Source organism: Lithobates pipiens, unplaced genomic scaffold, assembly GCF_037356315.1.
Source record: "Lithobates pipiens isolate NorthernLeopardFrog02 unplaced genomic scaffold, aLitPip1_a1.2 Scaffold_23, whole genome shotgun sequence".
Classification (NCBI taxonomy): Eukaryota; Metazoa; Chordata; class Amphibia; order Anura; family Ranidae; genus Lithobates; species Lithobates pipiens.
Genome location: NW_027507785.1, coordinates 2,324,454 through 2,349,915, shown reverse-complemented (window position 1 = coordinate 2,349,915; position 25,462 = coordinate 2,324,454). Strand labels below are relative to the sequence as shown.

The 25,462-nt window shown below is 47.2% G+C and overlaps 1 protein-coding gene across 1 annotated transcript in view; it reads right to left on the bottom strand.

Annotated features, from left to right (window-relative positions):
* The window catches only part of LOC143927161 (vomeronasal type-2 receptor 116-like), a 53,945-nt gene that overhangs the window by 16,990 nt on the left and 11,493 nt on the right, over nucleotides 1-25,462 (bottom strand). Inside the window, exons 2-3 of the mRNA XM_077451110.1 lie at nucleotides 11,421-11,642; nucleotides 4,352-4,475 (exon numbers count right to left, since the gene is read on the bottom strand). Coding sequence (XP_077307236.1) covers nucleotides 4,352-4,475; nucleotides 11,421-11,642 — 346 coding nt within the window. The remainder of the gene's footprint in view (nucleotides 1-4,351; nucleotides 4,476-11,420; nucleotides 11,643-25,462) is intronic.

Here is a 25,462-nt window from a genome sequence, read left to right as displayed (position 1 = left end):
GAAGAGGCCGGCGGCGGGGAGGAAGAAAGCCGGACTCCTCCGCTGGCAAAAGAGCTACACACACATAGCGGAGGAGTCCGGCGAGAAGACCCCCGAAGACGGAAGACCCCCGGCTGTGCAATAAAATATTTTTTCCCCCTGTGTTGTGTTTTTATTTGTACTTTATTTCACAGGTGAATGGGTAGGGGTACATTGTACCCCATACTCATTCACATAGGGTGGGGGGCCGGTATCCGGGGGCCCCCTTCTTAAAGGGGGCTCCCGGATTCCGATAAGCCCCCCGCCCGCAGACCCCGACAACCAACGGCCAGGGTTGTCGGGAAGAGGCCCTTGTCCTCATCAACATGGGGACAAGGTGCTTTGGGGTGGGGGGGCCGCGCGGCCCCCCCCTTCCCCAAGGCACCCCCCATGTTGAGGGCACGCGGCCTGGTACGGCTCAGGAGGGGGGGCGCGCTCGCTCGCCCCCCTTTCCTGGCCGGCCGGGTAGCGTGCTCGGACAAGGGTCTGGTGTGGACTTGGGGGGAACCCCCACGCCGATTTTTTTCGGCGTTGGGGTTCCCCTTTAAGCCCATTCCAGGCGGCGGAGCCCGCGACGTCTCCTTCGCGGGCCCCGCCTACCTGTACACGCGCTCGAAATGGGCGGACTTGCCTCCGCCTTACGTGGGCGAGTCCGTTCATTTCAAAAGTTGAGCGAACTGTTTGCCCAACCTTGTTCGTCAAACAGTCCGCTCGTGTGTGGGCAAGTCCGCTCATGCAAATTTTGAGCGGACTGTTTGATGAAACTGTTTGCCGAACAAGGTTGGGCGAACAGTCCGCCCGTGTGTACGCGGCCTACCAGTTGAAAATTACAGATTCTACTTAACACAACAAATCTACACATTCCCTGTCTTGTTTGTACCGCATGTATACTGCTGTTCTGAGTATATAGGGCCTGGGGGCCACACGTATTTCCTTTTTTTAATATGGGTACGGGGGTTCCCCTTAATATCCGTACAAGACCCAAAGGGGCTGGTAATGGGCAGGGAGGGCTACCCATGCCATTTTTTCTGAATGATTTTCAACCATATTGCAGGAACCAGATATAACATTAAAACCGCAAGCAGTTTTAAATGACGTTATTTCCGTTAAATGTCATTTTGTGCAGGGACTTTTCTAAACATGGGAAACACGTGGCACTTCACAGGCATACTACAGACACCCCCCAGGCACGATATTTAAAGGAATATGTCACTTTTTTTTCCACTTTAATCGTCATTAAAATCAGTGCTCCCGCCAAAATGGCAGTTTTTAAAACTTTTTTTGCTTTGACCCATGTCCCCTGGGGCAGGAGCCAGGTCCCCAAACCCTTTTTAGGACAGTATCTTGCATATTAGCCGTTAAAATTAGCACTTTTAATTTCGAACGTTCGAGTCCCATAGACTTCAATGGGGTTCTAATGTTCGTACGAATTTGGGGTCCGTTTGAAAGTTCTGGTGCGAACCGAACCGGGGAGGTGTTCGGCTCATCCCTATAGGTGGATATAACAGTGTATTCTGCGGTCAGGGCACGCAGACAGCACGCACAATCTCCTACAACTGACTGCAAGCTCTATTTAAAAAAAGCAAGATAGCTAGCTATATAGGTGGATATAACGGTGTATACTGCGGTCAGGGCACGCAGACAACAACCACTACAGAAGAGCAAGAACGCAAAATCAGCCAATAATGAACGTGTATACTGTGAAGGTACACAGAACACCCACTAACTCCTACAGACGCCAACACACTACACAAGGCCGCCGCGCTGGCCAATCATGGCTCTCCTCACTGCCGGCGCTGTCAGTGACCAAGCATGCGGGGTCACAGTGCATGCTTGGCCAATCATGAGCCAGCAATCCACTGCGATGATGCAGTGCATTGTGGGCCATGAGCGCCACATGAATTTGGTGCAAATGGCCCATAAAGTTCGGTATTCGCCGAACGGGTGAACAGCCGATGTTCGAGTCGAACATACGTTCGACTCGAACACGAAGCTCATCCCTAGTCTGTGAGTGCCAAGCTAGGGACCCAGCTGGGACACGGGGGTGACGATTGAGGAAGATACTGAGTGAGAAGGTTGGAAGAGCTCAGGAGATCCAGTGGCAGTGGATTAGCAAGTCTAGTGAAAGACTGGGAGCTCAGTTGAGTGAAGATCTACAAGAGGAGGTTGTAGGGGAAGTACAGAAGCTTGTTACAACTTGTGTTAGAAACTGTTATAAGACCGTTGCCATAGGAGACAGCGATCCTACACATGCAGATGACAATGAGCAGCAGAATGGACAGGGGGCAGCAAAATGAACAAGGGGGCAGCAGAATGAACAGGGGGCCAGCCAAATGGACAAAGGGGCAATGGGAGGGACAGAGGGGCAGCAGAATGTACAAGGGGCAGAGGGGTAGACAGGGAGGTAGCAGGATGAACAGGGGGGCAGCAGAATGGACAAAGGGGCAGAGGGGTTGACAGGGAGGTAGCAGGATGGACAAGGGGGCAGCAGAATGGACAAGAGGGCAGAGGTGTGGACAGGGAGGCAGCAGTGTGGACAGGAGGGCAGCAGAATGGTCAAGGGGCAGAGGGGTGGACAGGTAGGCAGCGGGATGGACAGGGAGAAGCAGAATGAACAAGGGGCAAAGGGGGAGCAGCAGAATGGACAAGGGGGCAGAGGGGTGGACATGGGGGCAGCAGAATGGATAAGGGGGCAGCGGGATGGAAATGGAGGTAGCGGGATGGACAGGGGGCAGCGAGATGAACATGGAGCCAGCGGGATGGACAGGGGGCAGCAGAATGGACAAGGGGCAGAGGGATGGACAGGTAGGCAGCGGAAGGGACAAGGGGGCAGTGGGGTGGACAGGGAGGTAGCAGGAGGGACAGGAGGCAGCAGAATGGACAAATGGGCAGAGGGGTGGACAGGGAGGCAGAGGGAGGGACAGGGGGCAGCAGAATAGACAAAGGGACAGAGGAGTGGATGGGGCAGCAGAATGGACAAGGGGGCAGTGCGGTGGACAGGGAGGCAGAGGGAGGGACAGGGGGCAGCAGAATGGACAAAGGGGCAGAGGGACGGACAGGGAGGCATCGGGGTGCACAGGGGAGCATTGGGTTGGACAGGAGGCAGCGGGGTGGACAGAGGGGTAGGGGGCTGGATAGAGGGGCAGCGGGGTAAACTTGAGGGGGGCAGTGGGGTGAACTGGGGGTTGGGCAGCTGGATGGACAGGGGGCAGTAGTCAGGTGGACAGTGGGGTGTACAGCGAGGCAACAGTGGTGGACTCCATAAGTGTCTCCTGCTGTCCCGTTCTGTGGGCTGTGAGGAGCTCCCATGTGTTACAAGCAGTGAGCGATCGGCTGAACCCGCTGTTCCTTCTATTGGGCTCCTGTGAAGCTGGACGGTCCTGTCATCAATGAGACACACAGACAGGGAGAAGAGGGGTCCTTTAGCTGCTGGTGGTCTGTCCTGAGGGGGTACCTGCTGGTTTTGGCCACTTAAAGCCTTGAGGTGTAAACTCTGAATGTCAGTGAGAGGGACAGAAACCAGCAAAAGTAAATAGAGCAGAGTGTGTGGTCACTGGAATGGGGACAGAGATGAGGGGAAGACACTTGGGTGACACCGGGGACACCTCACTGGCAAGTATGCTGTCTGAATAATGTAATTCATTCCGGAGAGGTGACAACCGTACTGGCATGCCCTATTCCTATTACAAACAATGTTTACATTCCTTCTAATAGGAATAAAAGTGATCAAAAAAATAAATAAAGGGAAAGTGTCAAAATATAAAAATAAAATAAACAATAAAAAAACTAAATTCAAAGTGCCCCCCTGTCCCCACATGCTCACACACAGAAGCAAACGCATACGTAAGTGGCACCCCCATATGTAAACGACATTCAACCACACATGTGAGGTATCACCGCAAACGTCAGAGCGAGAGCAATAATTCTAGCACCAGATCTCCTCTTTAACTCTAAATGGGGAATCTGTAAAAAAAACTATGAAAACTTTGCCTATGGAGATTTTTAAGCACCGAACTTTGGCGCCATTCCATCATCTTTCACATTATACAAAAAAATTGGGATAATTTGCTTTTTTTTTTATTATTCATGAGACCTAAAAAGTGTTTGAAAAATTGCTGCGCAAATACTGTGTGACATAAAAAGTTCCAATGACTGCCATTTTATTCCCTAAGGTCTCTACTAAAAAACAAACCCATATAAAATGTTTGGGAGTTTTGAGTAATTTGATGATTTTTCCATGTAGGAGAGGAGTGCCGGAATGGGTCTATAAAAGGATAAAACACGGGGATGACAGAGATGTACAGTACTTCATAAAGACAAATACAAACCTTACCAGAAATGTTGGAGATCTCTCCTTCTGGACATGAGACACACTCATAGCAACATTTATGAATTGAAGATCCAAACTTTTTTCTGGTGCCGGGAATACAGGGATCCGAACATCGAGATACTGTGACCTGAAAATCAGATATTATTATTATTATTATTATTATTATTATTGTAGCGGATGACATTTGGGTTCAGATGTCACACGCATTGTAAATTTAGTTTTTGCTCAGGACCTTACATTACTGAGGGTTAATTGTGTAGGGAAGCCTTAACACCAGTCTGGCCAGGCCATGATTGATGCTCTGCCTGGTCATGTGGACGGTGAGGTGCACATGACAGGCTAGAACCAGGTCTGGTTGGATGTTTTGGTATCGGCCCTCTCGGAGTCAATCAGTGGGAGAGCCGGGCCCGCTGAGGAGTCTGGTAGGGGGTACTTAAGCAGGTGTGGGTAACGTGTTTGAGGTTCCGGAATTGTTTGTGAGATCCGTGTGGTCTGTTCTGGTTCCAGGACCGGGGTAGCCCCGTGAGGGGTCCTGGTCATGGGGTGTTTGACATCCCACAGCATGTTCCTGTCAGTGGCCCCTGATAGACCCATCTGGTCTGGGTAGGGATCCGTCTGTTCCCGAGTCTCGGAACCTGCTGGTCCGAGGCGCAGTAACTGAGGGAGGATTCAAAGTGTCCGGGTGTGCTCTCGGCTTGGTGGGGCACCACAGCTCGTGCAAGTGACCGGGGGAGGACTCTTCGGAGGAGGGCCAGCAAGTGGCATCCTGAGAAGTGCCTGGTTACTGAGTTGGGAAGGACATTGATGAGTCCACACTTTTCCAGTACCATAAAGGAAGCAGGAAACGTTGCAGGTAAAGTTGGAAAAAGGTTCCTGTTCATCTTCAGTTGATTGTTTAGGTTTTGAGTCAACATGCTGACTGCCATGACCTCTGGCTAGAGATCTGTTCAGCCTTGAAGTACCCAGCTGCGAGTGGCTACTCTCTGGGTGGAAATAGAGACTTTGTTAAACCTGCAGTTCAAGGTACCTGAGTTCTTCACCCCGTGCCCTCTGTTCCCTAAGAGACTGTGTTCTGTGAAAGTTCTACTGCAAAATAAAACCTTTGAAAGGGCTTTATCTGTGTCAGTGTACAAGTCATTGGGTATCAACCCTGGGAACCCCTAGACACGGAGGAGCAGGCCAGGAGAAGGTAATCGGTAAGCCCATTCAGTCAAGGCCGCCCTGCAACGGGTTATGGCCGCTTCATTATTATTATTATATTTTAAAGATCCATCATATTTCATGAGGCTTTTCAAAAGTGTTACAAATGAGGTTTGGCTTTGCCTTCACCATGGGTTCAAGTTGAATTCTTCAGGTTTGATATCCAATCAGGTGGGGGGTCAGCAATAGGGTTGCCACTTTTTCTTCAAGCCAAGAGGTGGACAACAAAAGCATTTTTTTTAGCACACCCTACAGGATTGTAACAGACCTGGGACACCTTTGGAGAGAATAGTAATGTGTCGTGCATAGAGCCTCCTCACCCTCCTATCAGGCCCAGTTCTGAGCCACATTTCTATTTAAATATTGTGTCCGGGTTTCAGGCGGACTGAAACCCGGACACATGATTCAAAACCCAAACAGGTGGCAACCCTAGACAGCAACCTGTTGATCACAGACAAGTGACTGGTAGATGATGGTCTGGGCTTGCTTATCCGCCATTCCAGAACATCACAGAGTGCAGTGCAGAGCGACTCTTTGTAAAGTTGGAGGTGTAGTAAGGACCAAGAGCCGCATAATCCGATGTCTCCTCTGTAGTGCCGGCTCCTGCCCCATGCGGAGTGACACCAACTGCACTTCACCTCTTATCCCGGCTTGTGGTCTCCAGAGTGGTGCCAGCAGCAGGAAGGAAGAGATCTTCATGTCAATGTGAAGCAATAAACCGAGTGATGTGCTGCAGTTTATCCACACCGTGGGTGCAATGCAGTGTGCCTGCAGCTTGCCTGTGGGTTTGCTGCACTTATCCATAGACTTCTATTATATCCTGTGGGTTTGCTGCACTCATCCATAGACTTCTATTATATCCTGTGGGTTTGCTGCACTTTCTGAATGCAGGAGGTTTGATACAGATAAGTAAAAAATGGTGTTGTTTTCCTAAATAGAACTCAGCAGCTACTAAATACTCAATCTGTATCTTAAAAAAGGTATCAAAAATATAATATTTTGATATGCTATGCACATATGCACTTTGTTATATTTTTATTTTTTGCCCTAACATCATTATTTTAGATATATTAAGCACGTCTGCACTGTGTTTTTTAGTTTTTATTATTTACATTATTATATTTTTGATACCTTTTTTAAGATACAGATTGAGTATTTAGTAGCTGCTGAGTTCTATTTAGGAGCGCAACACCATTTTTTACTTATCTATATTTAAATGAGAGCCAATTCATAAAGTGTTTGCTGCACCTATTAGGATAGAACCTCATTTTCCAATTTCTATATAAAGCGCAGGAGCCCTCATATATATATTCATTAGGAGTTTTGATACACTTTCAGAAAGTGCCCCAAAACTGCAGGATATGATAGAAGTCTATGGCAAAGTGCAGCTAACCCAGAAAAGTTGCAGATGCATTGAGCTGCACCCAGGGCAGCCATCAGAAATGTTTACACAGGTTTAGGCCTGGGCCAACCCCCAACATTCTCCAGGGCCCTCCCACTGGTCGTCCCACTAAATTGGCCCACTTACCATCCCACAGAGTTCTTCGGTGCACCCACTTTTATTTTAGCACTCTTAGCCCCTGTACACACGGTCGGAGATTTCCACAACCAAATCCGTCGGATCTTGCCCGTCGGATTTTGTCCATCGGATCTTGTCCAAAACTGTTGCATACACACGGTTGGGCCAAGTTGGCGAAAAATCCGATCTTTCAGAACGTGATGACGTAATTTAGTTACGATGGGACTACATTCAGGCTAGTAGCCAATAGCTTTGATGTAGGAATTTGATCTGAGCATGCGTGGCACTTGGTCCGATGAAAATGCTCTACACATGATCGGATTAGGTCCGTCCGGCCCAGTTGGTCGGGAAATATTTCCAACATGTTGGAAAATTGGGTCGGACGGAGATTCGGACGGAATCAGTCCGATGCATACCACACACAGTCAAATTATCTGACGACACGGTCCGATAAGACTCATTCCGACAGATTCTCCGACCGCGTGTACAAGGGCTAACACCTTAATATATGAAAAGTGGATTAAAAGTCATCAGTGCTTTCAGTATTTAACAGTAAGGCCCCTTTTACACTGGGGCGGTGAATGCGTCAGCAGTAAAGTGGCAATATTTTTATCGGCAATTTACCGCAAATTTTGTGGCGCTATTCAACTGCTAGTGGGGTGCTTTTACCTCCCTGCTAGTGGCCGAGAAAGGGTTATACCCACCTCAAAGCGCTGCTAGGATGGATGGTGCTCAGCGTGGGATTGGGATGCGTCCGTTGTGGAGACTGGAGGGGTAGATGGTGCTTGGTGTGGGTGGGGATGCGTGCGTTGTGGAGACTGGAGGGATGGATGGTCCTCGGTGTGGATGGTGATGCAGGCGTTGTGGAGACTGGAGTGATGGATGGTGCTTGGTGTGGGTGGGGATGCGTGCGTTGTGGAGACTGGAGTGATGGATGGCGCTCGGCATGGGTGGGGATGCGTGCGTTGTGGAGACTGGAGTGATGGATGGTCCTCGGTGTGGATGGTGATGCGGGCGTTGTGGAGACTGGAGGGATGGATGGTGCTCGGTGTGGGTGGTGATGCGTGCATTGTGGAGACTGGAGTGATGGATGGTGCTCGGCGTGGGTGGTGATGCGTGCGTTGTGGAGACTGGAGTGATGGATGGTGCTCGGCGTGGGTGGTGATGCGTGCGTTGTGGAGACTGGAGGGATGGATGGTGCTCGGCGTGGGTGGTGATGCGTGCGTTGTGGAGACTGGAGTGATGGATGGTGCTCGGCGTGTGTGGTGATGCGTGCGTTGTAGAGACTGGTGGGATGGATGGTGCTCGGTGTGGGTGGGGATGCGGGCGTTGTGGAGACTGGAGGGATGGATGGTGCTCGGCGTGGGTGGTGATGCGTGCGTTGTGGAGACTAGAGGGATGGATGGTGCTCGGTGTGGGTGGAGATGCGTGCATTGTGGAGACTGGAGTGATGGATGGCGCTCGGCATGGGTGGGGATGCGTGCGTTGTGGAGACTGGAGGGATGGATGGTCCTCGGTGTGGATGGTGACGCGGGCGTTGTGGAGACTGGAGTGATGGATGGTGCTCGGCATGGGTGGTAATGCGGGAGTTGTGGAGACTGGAGGGATGGATGGTGCTCGGTGTGGGTGGTGATGCGTGCATTGTGGAGACTGGAGTGATGGATGGTGCTCGGCGTGGGTGGTGATGCGTGCGTTGTGGAGACTGGAGTGATGGATGGTGCTCGGCGTGTGTGGTGATGCGTGCGTTGTAGAGACTGGTGGGATGGATGGTGCTCGGTGTGGGTGGGGATGCGGGCGTTGTGGAGACTGGAGGGATGGATGGTGCTCGGCGTGGGTGGTGATGGGGGAGTTGTGTAGACTGGAGGGATGGATGGTGCTCGGCATGGGTGGTGATGCGTGCGTTGTGGAGACTAGAGGGATGGATGGTGCTCGGTGTGGGTGGAGATGCGTGCATTGTGGGGACTGGAGGGATGGATGGTGCTCGGTGTGGGTAGGGATGCGTGCGTTGTGGAGACTGGAGGAATAGAGTAGATGCTGGGTGCGGATGAAGATGATTGAGTTGCATTGTGAAAATGGATGAGGATGACTGTGGATGGGGTGAGAGTTACATAGTGAAGAGGCGGGCAGCGGGCTCTCCAAAATGTAACTCATTTGCACCCATAGGCATCCATTTTCACAATGCAAATCAATTATAGGCAACTAGTCAGCCTAAGGTCCCATACACACTATCAGATTTTCTGCTGATTTTTTCCTTCAGATTTACCAAAAAACATATAATATGAGGTCAAACCTTCGGGGTTTCAATGTGAATGCAATCAGGCAGGCCATTGCACTAGATGGTTTTGGTAAATCTGAAGTCAAAAATCAGCAGAAAATCTGATAGTGTGTGGGGGGCTTAATACCCCTTTCACACTGCAGGCTTTTTTCAGGTGCTACAAAGCTAAAAATAGCGCCTGAGAAAAACAGCTCCATTCACTCCAGTATGAAAGTCCGGTTTTCACACTTTCATACTGGAGCGGTGCGCTGGCAGGACATCACAAAAAGTCCTAACAGCAGCTTCTTTGGAGTGGTGAAGGAACGGTGAACTCACCGCTCCTCCACCGCTGCTCCCCATTGATATTAATTGGGGATCCCTGTTATACTGTCGGCAAAACGGCGCTCCGGTGGCGTTTTGGGAGCGGATTTAGCCTCTTTTTGGCCGATAGAAGGGGGTTAAAACCCGCCCGCTAGCGGCTGAATAGCGCTGCTAAAACGATGGTAAAGTGGCGCTAAAAATGGTGCCACCTTATGGCAGCACAGTGTGAAAGGGGTCTTAGGTTGTCCCAGCCAAGAAGGAGATAAACAGCACATGAGTGCACAGTCAGCAGGACACATTAAATATTTGCGACTTACCCGCCATGCTGCACTCTCTGATCTGTTGTTGGTGTCCGTGTCCATGTGCACTGTCAACGAGCTTGCCACTCCCCCTGGCCCGGTCTTGCCCAATCACAGTCTGATCAAATCATTAGGCTCTGCCTCCGCAGGGATGGAGAAGTAGATAATAGCCAGCTGATAAGCAGGTGGGTGATCCCTTCATGTTTGCTCTCCTCCTCTTCAGCTGCCAGCTGATAAGGGTGGGGGGATGTGTGCTGGCGCAGTGATCTACACGTTTCCTCTCCTCCTCAGCTGATAAGCCGTAGCAAGTCTTATACGCTCTGCCATGGTTGGTGGGTGTAGCACCTGCCAAGCATGACCCATTTAAGTGAATGGGGCCGCTCTGTAAGTGCCCTACAACCTTGGCAAAACAGCAAACAAAGGGTTAAAGCAGGCGGGGTTGTGTTGCTTTCTCACCACCTGCTTTAACCCTTTGGGCCCCACAGAAGCATGCAGTTGCAGGGTGCTTGCAGAGTGGCCCTGTTTACTTAAAGGGGTTGTGGCCCATCTGGCATGAGCAACTATACCACGTTGAAAGTCACTTAAATCCCTTTTCTCCCCATTCTGATGCTCGGTTTAAACTTCAGAAAGTCATCTTCACCAAGTTTAGATGCCTAAATGCATTGAGTTGCTGCCATGTGATTGGCTGTTTGTGTTACCAAGCAATGGAACAGGAGTACTTAATAAAGTGGGCGGTGAGTGTATATTATGTATAATGTCCAAAAATATACAATTCTTTTATTTGATATACAGTATATTGTGTTCATGAATGTGTCACACTTTTCTATACATGTACTGCAATAAAAATTGTGATTTTGTTCAGTTGGATGTATTTATGGGTTTCCGATAGTTATCAATAGAGTCGCTTATATAAAAAAAAATTCCGCCCTCTTACATAGGATGATACCCGGGGTTACCATTTTAGAAGGTAGTATACTTTGCCAATTCACTATTTCTAAGTTCATAAACTTATTTGTCTTCAAAAATGACCCCATTCATGAACAGGTACATTGGCTAGTATGGGTGTAAAAAAATGGAGAAAGGCTGGAGCCATGGAAGTTGGCTAAAACATGCAGGTTTAAAAAGCCAACCCATTTCAGCCATCAGGCCTTAACCATGATTAAGGCCTGATGGCAGAAACACGTTGGTATTTTTGACTGTTGTTCACCTGCATTAATAAAACAATGTTTTAGCCAATTTCCATGGCACCAGCCTTCCTCCCTTTTTTGCACGGATTGTACATGGAGGTTTGCAGAGATTTCCCAGGCTGTGTGCCGTGTTCTTGAGGCTCAACAGGCATTACACAGGAGGTAGTAACTCGGATGTACCTGTTCCATTGACTAGTATATCTTAAAATAAGACTAGAAATTCCTTATGAATCCAAAATATGAACATCCTCAGCAAATGATATGAAAAGAAAACAATCCAGAGATTCCTTACTTTGCCTTTCTTCCAGTAGACGGGGTCACTTATATTGATAAATGTTTCAGGGATGTAATCTGGGCCTTTTATAATGGAAATTGTTCTAGGCAAATTAAATGAAGCATTAAAAAAATGCCAGTTGTATAAAATAAGATCGGATGGAACTTCTCTTCTCTCGTTAAAGTAGATATCATCAGCGTATGGGTTCTCGTAATAACAATGTCTCACATATTTGTGCAGCTTTCCATGGAAGACATAAAGACACAGTTATACACGGTATATACAGATATAAGATAACAAAAAAGACAGTCACTTCCAGCACTAAGGGGTTTTCTAAAATGAAGGGCAACAGGGACATCGGTAGCTCAGGACTGGGTGGATGCCGCCTTCCTCAGACAGGGTGATCCGATAGATAATACATGTAACAAAACGTCCCACACTCCGCTTGAGTACTTTCGTCATATACCGCTTCCTCCCAGTCTGAATATAGATATTCCAACCGTTAATAACCACACAACAAGGCAATACTCGTTTGGTTGCTGAACGTGAACTGTTTTATTGAAAAACACAGGTACACAGGTAATACTCTGGAACCCCCCCCCTTTGCCTTCCGGGTGGGGTAGACTGTCCAATCAGCAGTGAGAGCTGTTGGAGGAATTTGCCCCCACCAATCTCCCGACTTAGCTACATACACATCCCATAATATCTAAGACAGACACAATAGAACATTGGAATACAGCCACACCCCAAATGACACAGCAAAGAGTACACAACAAAATGAGAAAATATACAATATACAATATATATATATATATATATATATATATATATATATATATATATATATATATATATACACACACATACACAACATTCCAGTGTGGCTGTACAGTGATTCCGATTAGTACAGATCAGACTGGATTTCTCGGTCACCCTGTGCCCCTATTAGAGACACAGGGTGACTTAGACATAGGAGGTGAATGGGGAGCTGAAACGAGATTTTCCCAACGACCCCAAGGGATTCTGGGTTCCACGGGCCCCCCGCCCAAAGTGACTCCATCACACTGAAGAAAGAAAAAAAATGGAAGACGCGCACCCCTAGTGCATTACTAATGACATTTAATAAACCGAAACACGTTAGCTTATACCCTGTAATGGTATATGGCACATGGTCTCCTTACATTGTCATACTTCCGCATATCGAGCCCGTGGCTCTCCATTTTACCCTTACATATTCTCACAACTCTGATGCCTTGTACACACGGTTGGACATTCCCGACCACGAAATCCGTAGATTTTTTTCCAACGGATTTTGTCCGAAACTTGTTTTGCATACACACGGTCACACAAAGTTGTCGGAAAATCCGATCGTTCCGAACGAGGTGACGTACAAAACATACGATGGGACTACGTAGAGGCCAGTAGCCAATAGCTTTTGTCCCCAAATTTATTCTGAGCATGCGTGACACTTTGTGCATCGTAATTCTATTACACACGACCGGAAAAAGTCTGATCGGATTTTCTTGTCTGAAAATTTTAGGTCCTGCTCTCAAATTATTTCCGTCGGAAATTCAGACAGAAAAAGCCCGCTAGAGCCCACACACGATCAGATTTTCTGACAACACAATCCGATCTGACTTTTCCCGTCTGAATTTCTGACCGTGTGTACAAGGCATGAGTCTGTGGGTCATTCTTAACCACATCCCCCCTGGCCTATAGCACAATGACGGCCAGGCGGGGGTTTCATTATCCTGACTGGGAGTTATATGCCATCCAGCAGGATAAGCCACTCACGCACGCCACTGAGGGCACACAGCGCAGTGACCAGTGGTGCGGTATGTCGCTCTGGATAGAGAGATGTACGCATAGGAAATGGTCAGGATTGTTTTAGATCCTGATACCTATTCCCCATTGATCGTGGACCGAACAATACGATTCAAAAGGAAACTCAAGGATTTTGACATGGGCATTTTGAATAAAAAAGGAGAGAGAGTTTCTGGTACCCTTGGCTCCTCGGTTGCCAGTCATCTACTCACTGCCAAAAATTCACAAGTCCTTGACTAATCCCCAGGGTCGGCCCATCATCAGTGTCATTGATTCGATAACATCCCGTGTAGGGAAATATATTGACTGTTATTTACAGCCACTGGTGATGGGCACTCCTTCCTTTTTGAAGGATACGAAACATGCTATTAATGTTTTGCAATCCTTGGAGTGGAAAACAACTTATCTACTGGTAACAGCAAATGTTGCCTCTTTATACACGCCCATTTCCCACCAATTGGGTTATGAGCCGGTATAATTTTTGTTATCCCAGGACAATACAATTTCAGTGACCCAACATAATTTTATTCTTGAGCTATTGGATTTTTCAATGACGCACAACTATTTCTGACATGAGGGAGCCAATTTTTTGCAGATAAAGGGGGTGGCGATGGGAGCTAAATTTGCTCCCAGTATGGCCAACATTTTTGTGGCAAAATGGGAAGAGGACAACCTTTTTTATAAAAAAAAAAAAATGATAGGAATGGCTTCATCCTTCTGGATTCTTGCCACCATAATTATTGGTTAGCTGCTGTACCCAAGGGCCAATTTTTGCGTTTAAGGCACAATTGTACTAATTTGGATGATTACCACAAGGAAGCATTGATTTTAAAAAATAGATTTTTGGCTAAGGGATACGATAATAAAACCCTTGATTCTGTTATATTGGAAGTCGGGGATAAAGATCGTCAGGCATTACTGGCTGACAAGCCCTCTAGGGATGGAAACACTGAAAATTATGGTTTGGCTTTCATTACAACTTTTTCTAGCCAGCATTGGGCCATTGAAAGGATAATAAGAAGACACTGGCCAATAATAAAGAATGACCGTGTTTTGGGCCCTCTTTTGTCGGAAAGACCGACTGTTATCTTTAGAGGTGCCACTAACATCAGGAATTTGATTGCTCCCAATGTTCCCGACCCTCCAAAAAAGCCTGCCTTTTTTGTTGACTTAAAAGGCTTCTACCCTTGTGGTAAGTGCAGAGCTTGTAAGCTAAATGCACAGAGAGGAAGGAGATTTACAGAGTTTACTTCTACTGGAACAGGGCTCACTTACCCCATTAGAACATTTATTACTTGCTCAACTAAGTGCGTGGTGTATCTTCTTAGATGCCCATGCGGCTTGGAATATGTGAGATGCACGGTCGGTATATTGCATATAAGGCTTGGTGAACATATAACAAACATCTGCAAAGGGCTTTGACAAACACAATGTCAGTAAACACTATGATTTGAAACATAATCGCGATCCCAGGGGAACTACCTTCCTGGCTATTGAAAGGTATGTTCCACACTGGCGTGGGAGTAATGGTAAGTGCACCATCTTAGAGCCGAAACTAATTGGATATTTAAGCTGGGGTCGCATGTCCCTGGTGGTCTCAATGTGGAGTGGGACATCAATTGTTTTATTAAAGTGGGGTGCTCCCTAAAAAAAATAAAATGTAAAAGTCAGCAGCTACAAATATTGCAGCTGCTGACTTTTAATAATCGGACACTTACCTGTCCCAGGGTCCAGCGATGCGGGGGAACGAAGCCCCCCCCCACTCCGCTCGTGGCGCCGGCATTCTTACTGTGGGCACCTGGCTGTGGCTTCATAGCCGGGCACCCACTGCGCATGCAATTCTTTATTTTTTATTTTTTTTATGAATTTTGAGCTATTTTTTTTTTGTTTGGTGGCAACACCACTTTAATAATGGTTGATGCCCCCCTCCTCGACAGTATGAGAGAGCTGATGTTCCCTTATTGGGAGGGTTTTTTTGCCTTATAAGTAGGACTGATTGGTGTTTAACCACTACAATACCGGGCACTTTCACCCCCTTCCTTCCCAGCCCAATTTTCAGCTTTCATCGCTCTCGCACTTTCAATGACAATTGCGCGGTCATGCTACACTGTACCCAAATGAAATTTTTATAATTTTGTTCACACAAATAGCGCTTTATTTTGGTGGTATTTATTCATGACTCTGTTTTTTATTTTTTGCGATATAAGCGCAAAAAATGCGGAAATTTGGAAAAAAACAACAACATTTTCTTCTTTCTATTTTAAAAGAAATCCAATTGAATCAAATTTTGTCGTAAATTTAAGCCAAAATGTATTCTGCTACATGTTTTTGGTAAAAAAAAATCCGTTAAGTGTATAATAATTGGTTTGTGTGATCACGGACAGATGTACGCAAATGATCATGTACAGATGTGTGCAGGTGATCACGGACATATGTGTGCAGATAATCATTGGGACATGTGATTTTAGTGGGACATATGTGGGGGACATGTGTTTTTATTATTTGGGGACATGACTTTTTATTATTTGGGGACATGTGTGTTTTGGGGACATGTGTGTTTTGGGGACATGTGTGTTTACACTGTGTGTTTACACTAGACTAGTGATCAGTGAGTAATTAGCTGTAAAAACAGCTCATACTCACTGATCACCAGCTGGCTGCAGTGATCTGCTCTCCTCTCCTCAGCGACGACTTCCGTGTGAGGAGAGGAGAGCCGATTGCCTAGCAACCGGCAGTTTGTTTAGATCACATGACGGCTGTGATTAGACACGACCATCATGTGATCAGGAGGGCCAATCACAGAGCCCTCCTGCCGATCCGAGATGCGCCGTGTCCGGGTGACACGAGCGCATCGGGATTGTGCCGCCGCGCGGGCACGCGCCCGTGCGCGCGATCCCCCTCCTTCTGATGGACGTTCCTGAACGTCCAGTCAGAAGGAGGCGGCTCCCACCCGGTCGTATATGTACATTGGCCGGGTGGGAAGTGGTTAACAAATAATTTTTTAATATTTTTATTTTTATTCTAATTTATTAATATATTTTTTATTTAAAATTTATGTGGATCGCTTAATTGGTTAAACATTGATCTATTATGTTAGAATTATGGGTCTATTATAATATGAGCAGGCCATCTGCAAAGGCAGGCAGTATGCCTTTTTTAGAATTTGATTGTTGCATTGGCAGTTATACTTTGCCATCACTAGATGGTGCTATATTATTAGTATGATTATTTCAAAAAATGTGATCATTGTGTCTGTAATTTGATTTTGCAACCACTAGATGGCGGTGATTCTTTTTATACGTGGATTGCTGGTTTTTCACTTTTGTTTGTATCCAACAAAACACAAAGGTGAAATATATGATCATCTTTGCCCACTCTGGCCTTTGTAAGTATTGGGCTGTTCATGTTTTATTTCTGTTAGATTTGATACACCCTTTGTTTGTATAAACCTGTCTGGGATATCATTTGTAACTTTAGAGGGAGCGTTGTCAGCTCAGCCTATGGAAAGGTTTCCTCCCCTTGCCAATGGACTATATAAGCACTCAGCGCAGGAGTGTGGACGTACTCCTGATGACGTCAGACCTGTGACGAAACGATCGTCGGGTAGCCGTTTCCACACGTCCTGCGCATGTGGGATTTCAATTTAAAACCACATACAGGTTTTTTTTTATCTGCTAGCAATTTTATTTTTCGTTTTCAACGCTGTTTGTATTTTAAATGCAATCTGTACATTGGAGACTCGGCGGAGTCCTTTTTACAGCATCTGACTTTATGCAATAAAGAAAAAAACATTTTTTTGGTGTTAAAACATATCACACGATTCAGAGCACTTTTTTTTTTTTGCATGAGCCTTCGCGCTGGCCAATATTTGGGAAGTTTGCGGTGACTGATCACCTGAGCTGCGGAGTCTGCAGATAGGAGACGCCCGTTTTTTCACATCTGGGCGTCTGGAGCCGGAATTTGTGACATTATACGCGCTGACGGACCTCCTTTAAACAGGGGGTCACTGGTGATCTGGTAAGCCCCCATCTTATCAGTGGTGATTAAAGGTGACGGGTCCCATGTGTTCAAGTATATTATTTTTATTCAATCAAGTCACACTATCTGTTGGATCTTTTATTTATGGACTCACGTATGAATTAATTTTTATTAATTTTTTTATTGCACATTTACATATTAATATTGATTTAGTTTGAATGACACTTTATTTTGGTTTTGGATTGTCACCATTTTTGCACGTTTCACTTTTGCGATTATTAAACCGCTTAAGGACCGCCTCACGCCGATGTGTGTCGCCAGAATGGCACGGCTGGGCACAAGCACGTACAGGTACGTTGCCCTTTAAGTGCCCAGCCGTGGGTCACGAGCTCCGTGATCGTGGCCACGGGACCCGTTCGCTGCCGGTGTCCCGCGATTGGGTCACAGAGCTGAAGAACGAGGAGAGGTCTCTCCCCCGTGTTTCCTACTGAGGCTGTCACCGATCGTCTGTTCCCTGTTATAGGGAAAGACAATCAGTGAGGTCAGACGCCAAGCCACGCCCCCCTACAGATAAAAAAAAACACACACACTTAACCCCTACACTGCCCCCTAGAGGTTAACCCCTTCACTGCCAGTGACATTTTTACAGTAATCAGTGCATTTTTTATTTCACTGATCGCTGTATTAATGCCAATGGTCCCAAAAATGTGTCAAAATTGTCCGACGTGTCCGCCATAATGTCGCAGTCACAATAAAAATCGCTGATCGCCGTCATTACTAGTAAAAAAAAATATTAATAAAAATGCCATAAAACTATCCCCTATTTTGTACACGCTATAACTTTTGCGCAAACCAATCAATAAACGCTTATTGCGATTTTTTTTTAACCAAAAATATGTAGAAGAATACGTATCGGCCTAAACTGAGGAAGAAAATGTTTTTTTTTATATATTTTTGGGGGATATTTATTATAGCAAAATATTTTAAAAAATTGTCGCTCTTTTTTTTGTTTAAATAAAAAAAAAAACTGCAGAGGTGATCAAATACCACCAAAAGAAAGCTCTATTTGTGGGAAAAAAAGGACGTCAATTTTATTTTGGAGCTACGTCGCATGACTGCACAATTGTCAGTTAAAGCGGCGCAGTGCCGAATCACAAAAAGGGGCGTGGTGCTTTAGCTGGAAAATGGTCTGGGGCTTAAGTGGTTAATCATTATTTATTGAACAAAAGCTGCACTTTATTTTTTTCTTCGCTCTGACATACTGGATTTCTGATTTTGGTAAAGAGTCTATGACGTAGGCTCTTTACTAGTGATGGACGAACTTCCGACGGGACGTTTCGCGAACGCGGACCACGAACGAGGCCGATAGTACAGCAATGACACCTGCACCGTGATAGAGTCATCTGACAACAGCACCGTGATAGAGAGCACTAACATCAGCAGCGTGACATAAAGCATTAACACCAGCACCGTGATATACAGCATTGACAGCAACACCGTGATAGAGAGCACTGACATCAGCAGCGTGACATAAATCACTCACACCAGCACCGTGATATACAGCACTGACAGCAGCACCGTGATAGAGAGCACTGACATCAGCAGCGTGACATAAATCACTCACACCAGCACCGTGATATACAGCACTGACAGCAGCACCGTGATAGAGAGCACTGACATCAGAAGCGTGACATACAGCACTGACATCAGCACCGTGATATACAGCACTGACAGCAGCACCGTGATAGAGAGCACTGACATCAGAAGCGTGACATACAGCACTGACATCAGCACCGTGATATACAGCACTGACAGCAGCACCGTGATAGAGAGCACTAACATCAGCAGCGTGACATTAAGCACTCACACCCGCAAAGTGATATACAGCACTGACAGCAGCACCGTCATAGAGAGCACTGACATCAGCAGCGTGACAGTAAGCACTCACACCAGCACCGTGATATACAGCACTGACAGCAGCACCGTAAGCAGCCCCAGGAGGAAGTCAGCACAGCACAGGGATGGTGTGATCCCCTCATAATAAGAACCCCCAGGAGTAAGTCAGCACAGCACAGGGGTGGTGTGATCCCCTCATAATAAGCAGGCCCAGGAGAAACTCAGCACAGCACAGGGATGGTGTGATCCCCTCATAATAAGAACCCCCAAGAGTAAGTCAGCACAGCACAGGGATGGTGTGATCCCCTCATAATAAGCAGGCCCAGGAGAAAATCAGCACAGCACAGGGATGGTGTGATCCCCTCATAATAAGAACCCCCAGGAGAAAATCAGCACAGCACAGGGATGGTGTGATCCCCTCATAATAAGAACCCCCAGGAGGAAGTCAGCACAGCTCAGGGATGGTGTGATCCCCTCATAATAAGCAGGCCCAGGAGAAAATCAGCACAGCACAGGGATGGTGTGATCCCCTCATAATAAGAACCCCCAGGAGTAAGTCAGCACAGCACAGGGATGGTGTGATCCCCTCATAATAAGCAGGCCCAGGAGAAAATCAGCACAGCACAGGGATGGTGTGATCCCCTCATAATAAGAACCCCCAGGAGAAAATCAGCACAGCACAGGGATGGTGTGATCCCCTCATAATAAGAACCCCCAGGAGGAAGTCAGCACAGCACAGGGATGGTGTGATCCCCTCATAATAAGCAACCCCAGGAGGAAGTCAGCACAGCACAGGGATGGTGTGATCCCCTCATAATAAGCAGGCCCAGGAGAAAATCAGCACAGCACAGGGATGGTGTGATCCCCTCATAATAAGCAGGCCCAGGAGAAAATCAGCACAGCACAGGGATGGTGTGATCCCCTCATAATAAGAACCTAAATAAGGCATATAGTACGATGTGCTTTTTTGGGACAAGGAAGTGAGCCAAATGAAGAAAGAAGGTCTGTGTGCTTGATTAAAAAAATTGTTTATAGACATATACATGGTCTACTAGTCACATGTGTTGAATTCCTCTGAGATCCATGCCTCATTCATTTTTAGAAATGTGAGGTAGTTAACACTGTCGTGAGCTAGGCGAGTACGCTTATCGGTCACGATCCCCCCTGCTGCGCTGAACGCCCTTTCGGACAGGACACTGAATGAGGGGCAAGCCAACAGTTCGATTGCAAATTGGGCAAGCTCTGGCCAGAGGTCAAGCCTGCCCACCCAGTAGTCCAGGGGTTCATCACTCCTCAGAGCGTCCACATCGGCCGTTAACCCAATTTAGTCGGACACCAGATGGTCTAAGCGTTCCCTGATGCTGGATCCGGATGACACCTGTCGATGGGTCGGCTGAAAGAATGACCTCATATCCGAAGTCACCAACACATCTTCAAACCGGCCTCTTCTTGCAGGCGCTGTTGGATTGGTACCCGCAACTCCTTCTCTGGGAGTGGGAATTGCTCCTCTGCCAGCGCACGCAAAAGCAGAATGCAGCATTTCTCGAAGCAAGGCCTGGAAGTGCTGCATTCTGACAGCCCTCTGCGACGGCGGTAACATTTCCGCCATTTTGTGTTTGTACCGGGGGTCTAAGTACGTTGCCACCCAGTACTGGTCCTTGACCCTTATGCTTTTTATACGGGGGTCCCTATTAAAACACTGGAGCATGAAGGCCCCCATTTGCACTAAAGGGGAAGCGGTGTGGTGGCCTGGCTCCTGCTCATCATCCAGGATAATGTCGTCCTCTTCATTCTCCTCTCCCCATCCACGCACAACAGGGATCCCAGAAAGGTTTAAAGCATGCTCTTCTTGCTCCTCCTCATCCGCCCCGGGAACCATCCTCCTCTGACTCCTCTTCAGACTCCTGTTGTTGACTTGTCTCAGATAGAGTAGCCCCCCTGGGAATTCATCCAGCATTGCGACTTCCTCATCTTCCCGCTCCTGCTCCTCCACAACTTGATCAATGACACGACGCAATGCACGCTCCATAAAGAAGGCATAAGGTACCATGTCACTGATGGCGCCATGGCTGCGACTGACCAGTTTGGTGATCTCCTCAAATAGCCGCAGAAGTCTGCATGCGTCGCGCATGAGCAGCCACTGGCGCGGTAAAAAAAAAAACAGCTCCCCAGAACCGTTTCGGCCGCAGAGTTCATACAGGTAGATGTTAACTGCACGTTTCTGCTGGAGCAGCCAATCAAGCATATAGAAGGTTGAGTTCCATTGCGTCGGGGCAATCGCAAATAAGCAACTGACCGGCAGATTGTGTCGCCGCTGAATGTCAGCAAGGCGAGCCATGGCCGTGTAAGATCTTCTGAAATGGGCCGAGATTTTCCTTGCCTGCCGCAAGATGTCCTGGACCCCAGGGTATTTGACATCGAATCGCTGCACGACCAAGTTTAAGACGTGTGCCATGCATGGCACGTGCGTGATTTTGCCCTGTTTCAATCCGCTAAGCAGATTGGCCCCGTTGTCACACACCACTTTACCAACTGTCAAATTGAGCGGTGTTAGCCACTGATCTGCCTGTGAACGCAAAGCTGAAAGGAGTGCCGGGCCAGTGTGGCTCTTGGCTTCCAGGCACAACAGACGCAGCACAGCATGGCAACATCTCACCTAGCATGTGGAATAGGTTCTGGGGAGCTTGGGCGGTGCAGCGGAAGAGACGCTAGCAGCGGAAAAGGAGGAGGCAGCTGAGGAGGAGAGGGAGGAGGATGGAGTAGGAGGAGGAGGAGAAGAAGAGTCAGGCCTGCATGCAATCCGTGGCGGTAAAACCAAATCTACACGGGTGCCATGGGTTACATGCTTGACGGCCGTCAGAAGGTTCACCCAGTGGGCAGTAAAAGTGATATACCTTCCCTGCCCGTGTTTGCTAGACCACGTGTCTGTGGTCAGATGTATCTTGGCACCGACACTGTGTGCCAGAGATACATTCACTTGCCGCTGAACATGGCCATATAGCTCTGGGATGCCCTTCTCTGAGAAATACTTCCTTCCTGGGACCTTCCATTGTGGAGTTCCAATGGCCACAAATTTTCGAAAGGCCTCGAGTCCACCAGTTTATATGGCAGTAGTTGGCGGGCTATGAGTTCTGACAAGCCAGCCGTCAATCGTTGGGCAAGAGGGTTATCCGGCGTCATCATTTTTTTACGCTCGAACATTAGGCCCACGGAAGCCTGCCTTTTTGCAGAAAAATGTGAGCTTGGCGTGATGGAAGGTGGAGTGGAGGACAATTGTGAGGAGAGAGGAGAAGGAGAAGTAGAAGACGAGGCTGGACGGTGAGAGCCTGCAGTGTGGCTTTGTGTGTTCCGTTGCTCCCACTCGGCTCGGTGATGGCTGCCCATGTGCCTTCTTAAGGCGGTCGTCCCTAGGTGAGTGTTGGGCTTACCGCAACTAATGCGTTGACTGCAAAGATTGCAGATGGCAACACTATTGTCAGCAGCGGACACGTTAAAAAAAGCCCACACTGCGGAGCCATGTGCCGGTGTCCTGGGAGCGCCAGATGTGACCTACATGGTTGATGACTCGCTCCTGATACATTTGCAGTCTGCTTTGTCCCTCCTGTGCAATGTAAGTTATTCCTGCTTCTACTCCCTATCTGCTGGTCCATATCTCCCTCTGAACTCCCCTCCTCTTCCTCTCTTGTGGGCACCCACGTGACATCACTAGACACGTCATCATCAACGTCACCTTCCCCACCGCTATAAGTAGAGATCTCGGAGTAGGCAGCAACACCGGGGACCAACCTCCTCCTTGGGCTGATCTGGGTACTGTCGTCAGACTGCTGAGTAGCGGTTGTTGCTACCTCCTCTTCCTGATCCAATACCAAGAGTGGCTGCGCATCAGAAATGTCCTCTTGATATGGATCGGAAAATAATTCCTGTGACTCAAGCGGAAGGTATGTGGTGGTGGTGGTGGTGTTGTCGGTGGTAGTGTCTTTGGGGGTGCACATAGCAGAGAGTGAAGAAGAGGGTGCAGATCGAGAGGATGAGGAGGGTGCAGAAGAGTAAGGCTGAGTGAGCCACTCAACCAAGTCTGGTGTGTCATTTAAAGTAATTGAACGCACCTTCTACAACTTCCCACTTTGGCTCAAGGCTGTTGCTCCTGCCCTACCCCTACCACCCCTGCGGAAGGGCCTACCTCTTCCTCTGCCTGTCATTTTTTAAATGACCCTGTGAAAAAACTCTTAGTCCCTATACCGATGAAGGACTGCTGCAATATAGGGCAGCGGTCAGCAGTAGTGCACCTCAACCCTATGTATTGTGGACCGATACCGGTCCTTACAGAACAGCAGACTGTACCTCACTCAACCCTATGTACTGTAGCACCCTACACCAAGTTACCAGTCCTTATAAGGACCTTTGTGGACCACGTAGGTTGTGTGGGACTGATTAGCAGACTGTACGTCAGTCCCTATACTGCTGAAGGACTGCTGCAGTATAGGGCAGCGGTCAGCAGTGGTGCACCTCAACCCTATCTATTGTGAACCGATACCGGTCCTTACAGAACAGCAGACTGTACCTCACTCAACCCTATGTACTGTAGCACCCTACACCAAGTTACCAGTCCTTTTAAGGACCTTTGTGGACCAAGTAGGTTGTGTGTGACTGATTAGCAGACTGTACGTCAGTCCCTATACTGCTGAAGGACTGCTGCAGTATAGGGCAGCGGTCAGCAGTGGTGCACCTCAACCCTATGTATTGTGGACCGATACCAGTCCTTACAGAACGGCAGACTGTACCTCACTCAACCCTATGTACTGTAGCACCCTACACAGACCAAGTTACCAGTCCTGATAAAGAGCTTTGTGGAACAAGTGAGTTGTGAATGATTAGCAGACTGCAGCAGAAGGGCAGCAGTCAAGTATAATATTCTTTCTATATTTGGAAGAAAGAATATTATATGTGTACAAGCCTATTACCATACCACTGATACCAGTCCTGAAAAGAACCTTTGTGGAACTAATAGTAACAGCTACTGTTTAAACTGACCCTCACTGCCTGACACATTGCTTCCTTCCTGTCCCTATACAAACTGGCAAAACAGAGGAGACTGGAACGATAACTGGTTACTCGAATAGCACTTTTGTGGACCTGATAGTAACAGCTAATGATGATGATGATGACTAATCTGGCTGTCCCTAAAATAGCAGCACACAGCGCTCTGTCCCTTTCTCTAAACTGACAAAAGACACTCAGGCTGCTGCAACAATCAGTAGCACAGCAAACATATATACACCTAACACCTATACCAGTCCTGAAAATAACTTTTGTGTATCAAATAGCTAGCGTTTTATCTGTCCCTGCTCCAAACAGCAACCTTTCCCTATAGTGACAGAAGAAAGAATGTAAAATGGCCGCCGGATCGGGTGTATTTATAAGTTAGGGGGAATGTCCAAGTGTCCATGTGCTGTCATGTCTCAATTTGCTGTCCTGTACCCCATGATGGATGTGTCATCAGGTCAAAGTTCATTTACACAGTAAAAACACGGAAGTCCGCGGGGCGAACGACGCCAATAGTCCGCCGAACTGGCGGACCGCGAACAGCCAAAATTCGCCGTGAAACGACCGCCGGGCGAACTGTTCGGCCATCCCTATGCAACAGTTTCGGACAAAATCCGTCAGACATTTTCGGACAAAATCCAACGGATTTGGTTGTCAGAATGTCCGACCGTGTGTACAAGGGCTTAGATTTTTTGGGCATCCAGAAATCCAGAACTAGTGGACTTTTAGTTTAATTTTTATTTTTATTTATTTATTCATTTATTTATACATATTTATTTTTATTTTTATGCTGATTTTTATTTTTATTTTTAGCCTGTTCTCTCCTCAACAGCATGGTGATGCTTAGTTACCTTCTCTTGTTTTGTGATATCTTTGGGGTATTTAGGTATTCATGTATTGATCGACTCAGTGGTGTATGTATTATCTGATTATATGAATTCATTGTTTATAGAAGAATTTCGTTTTATATTTTTTTATATTATATTTTTTAAATGTTTGGAAAATTGAGTTGAAGACATTTAATGACATGATGGAAGGTGTATCTGTTGGACCGATTACGGTCTTCATTTTACAGATATAATTAGATGGCGTATTTGTGCCAATTTCACCTTTTTTTTTTTTTTTTTTTACATCTCACTGTAGCCCCTTGTTTAATGAATAATAGGTGACATCTTCACCCTTTTCTTTTTAATATAAGTATACATTATGGGTGGCAGGATACAGTATATACTGTTTGCAGAGCCATTGTATTCATAATGAAAGAAATTCTTCTATTACTTTGTACTATTGCTGAATAGTTTTTCTATTGTGACGGTTCC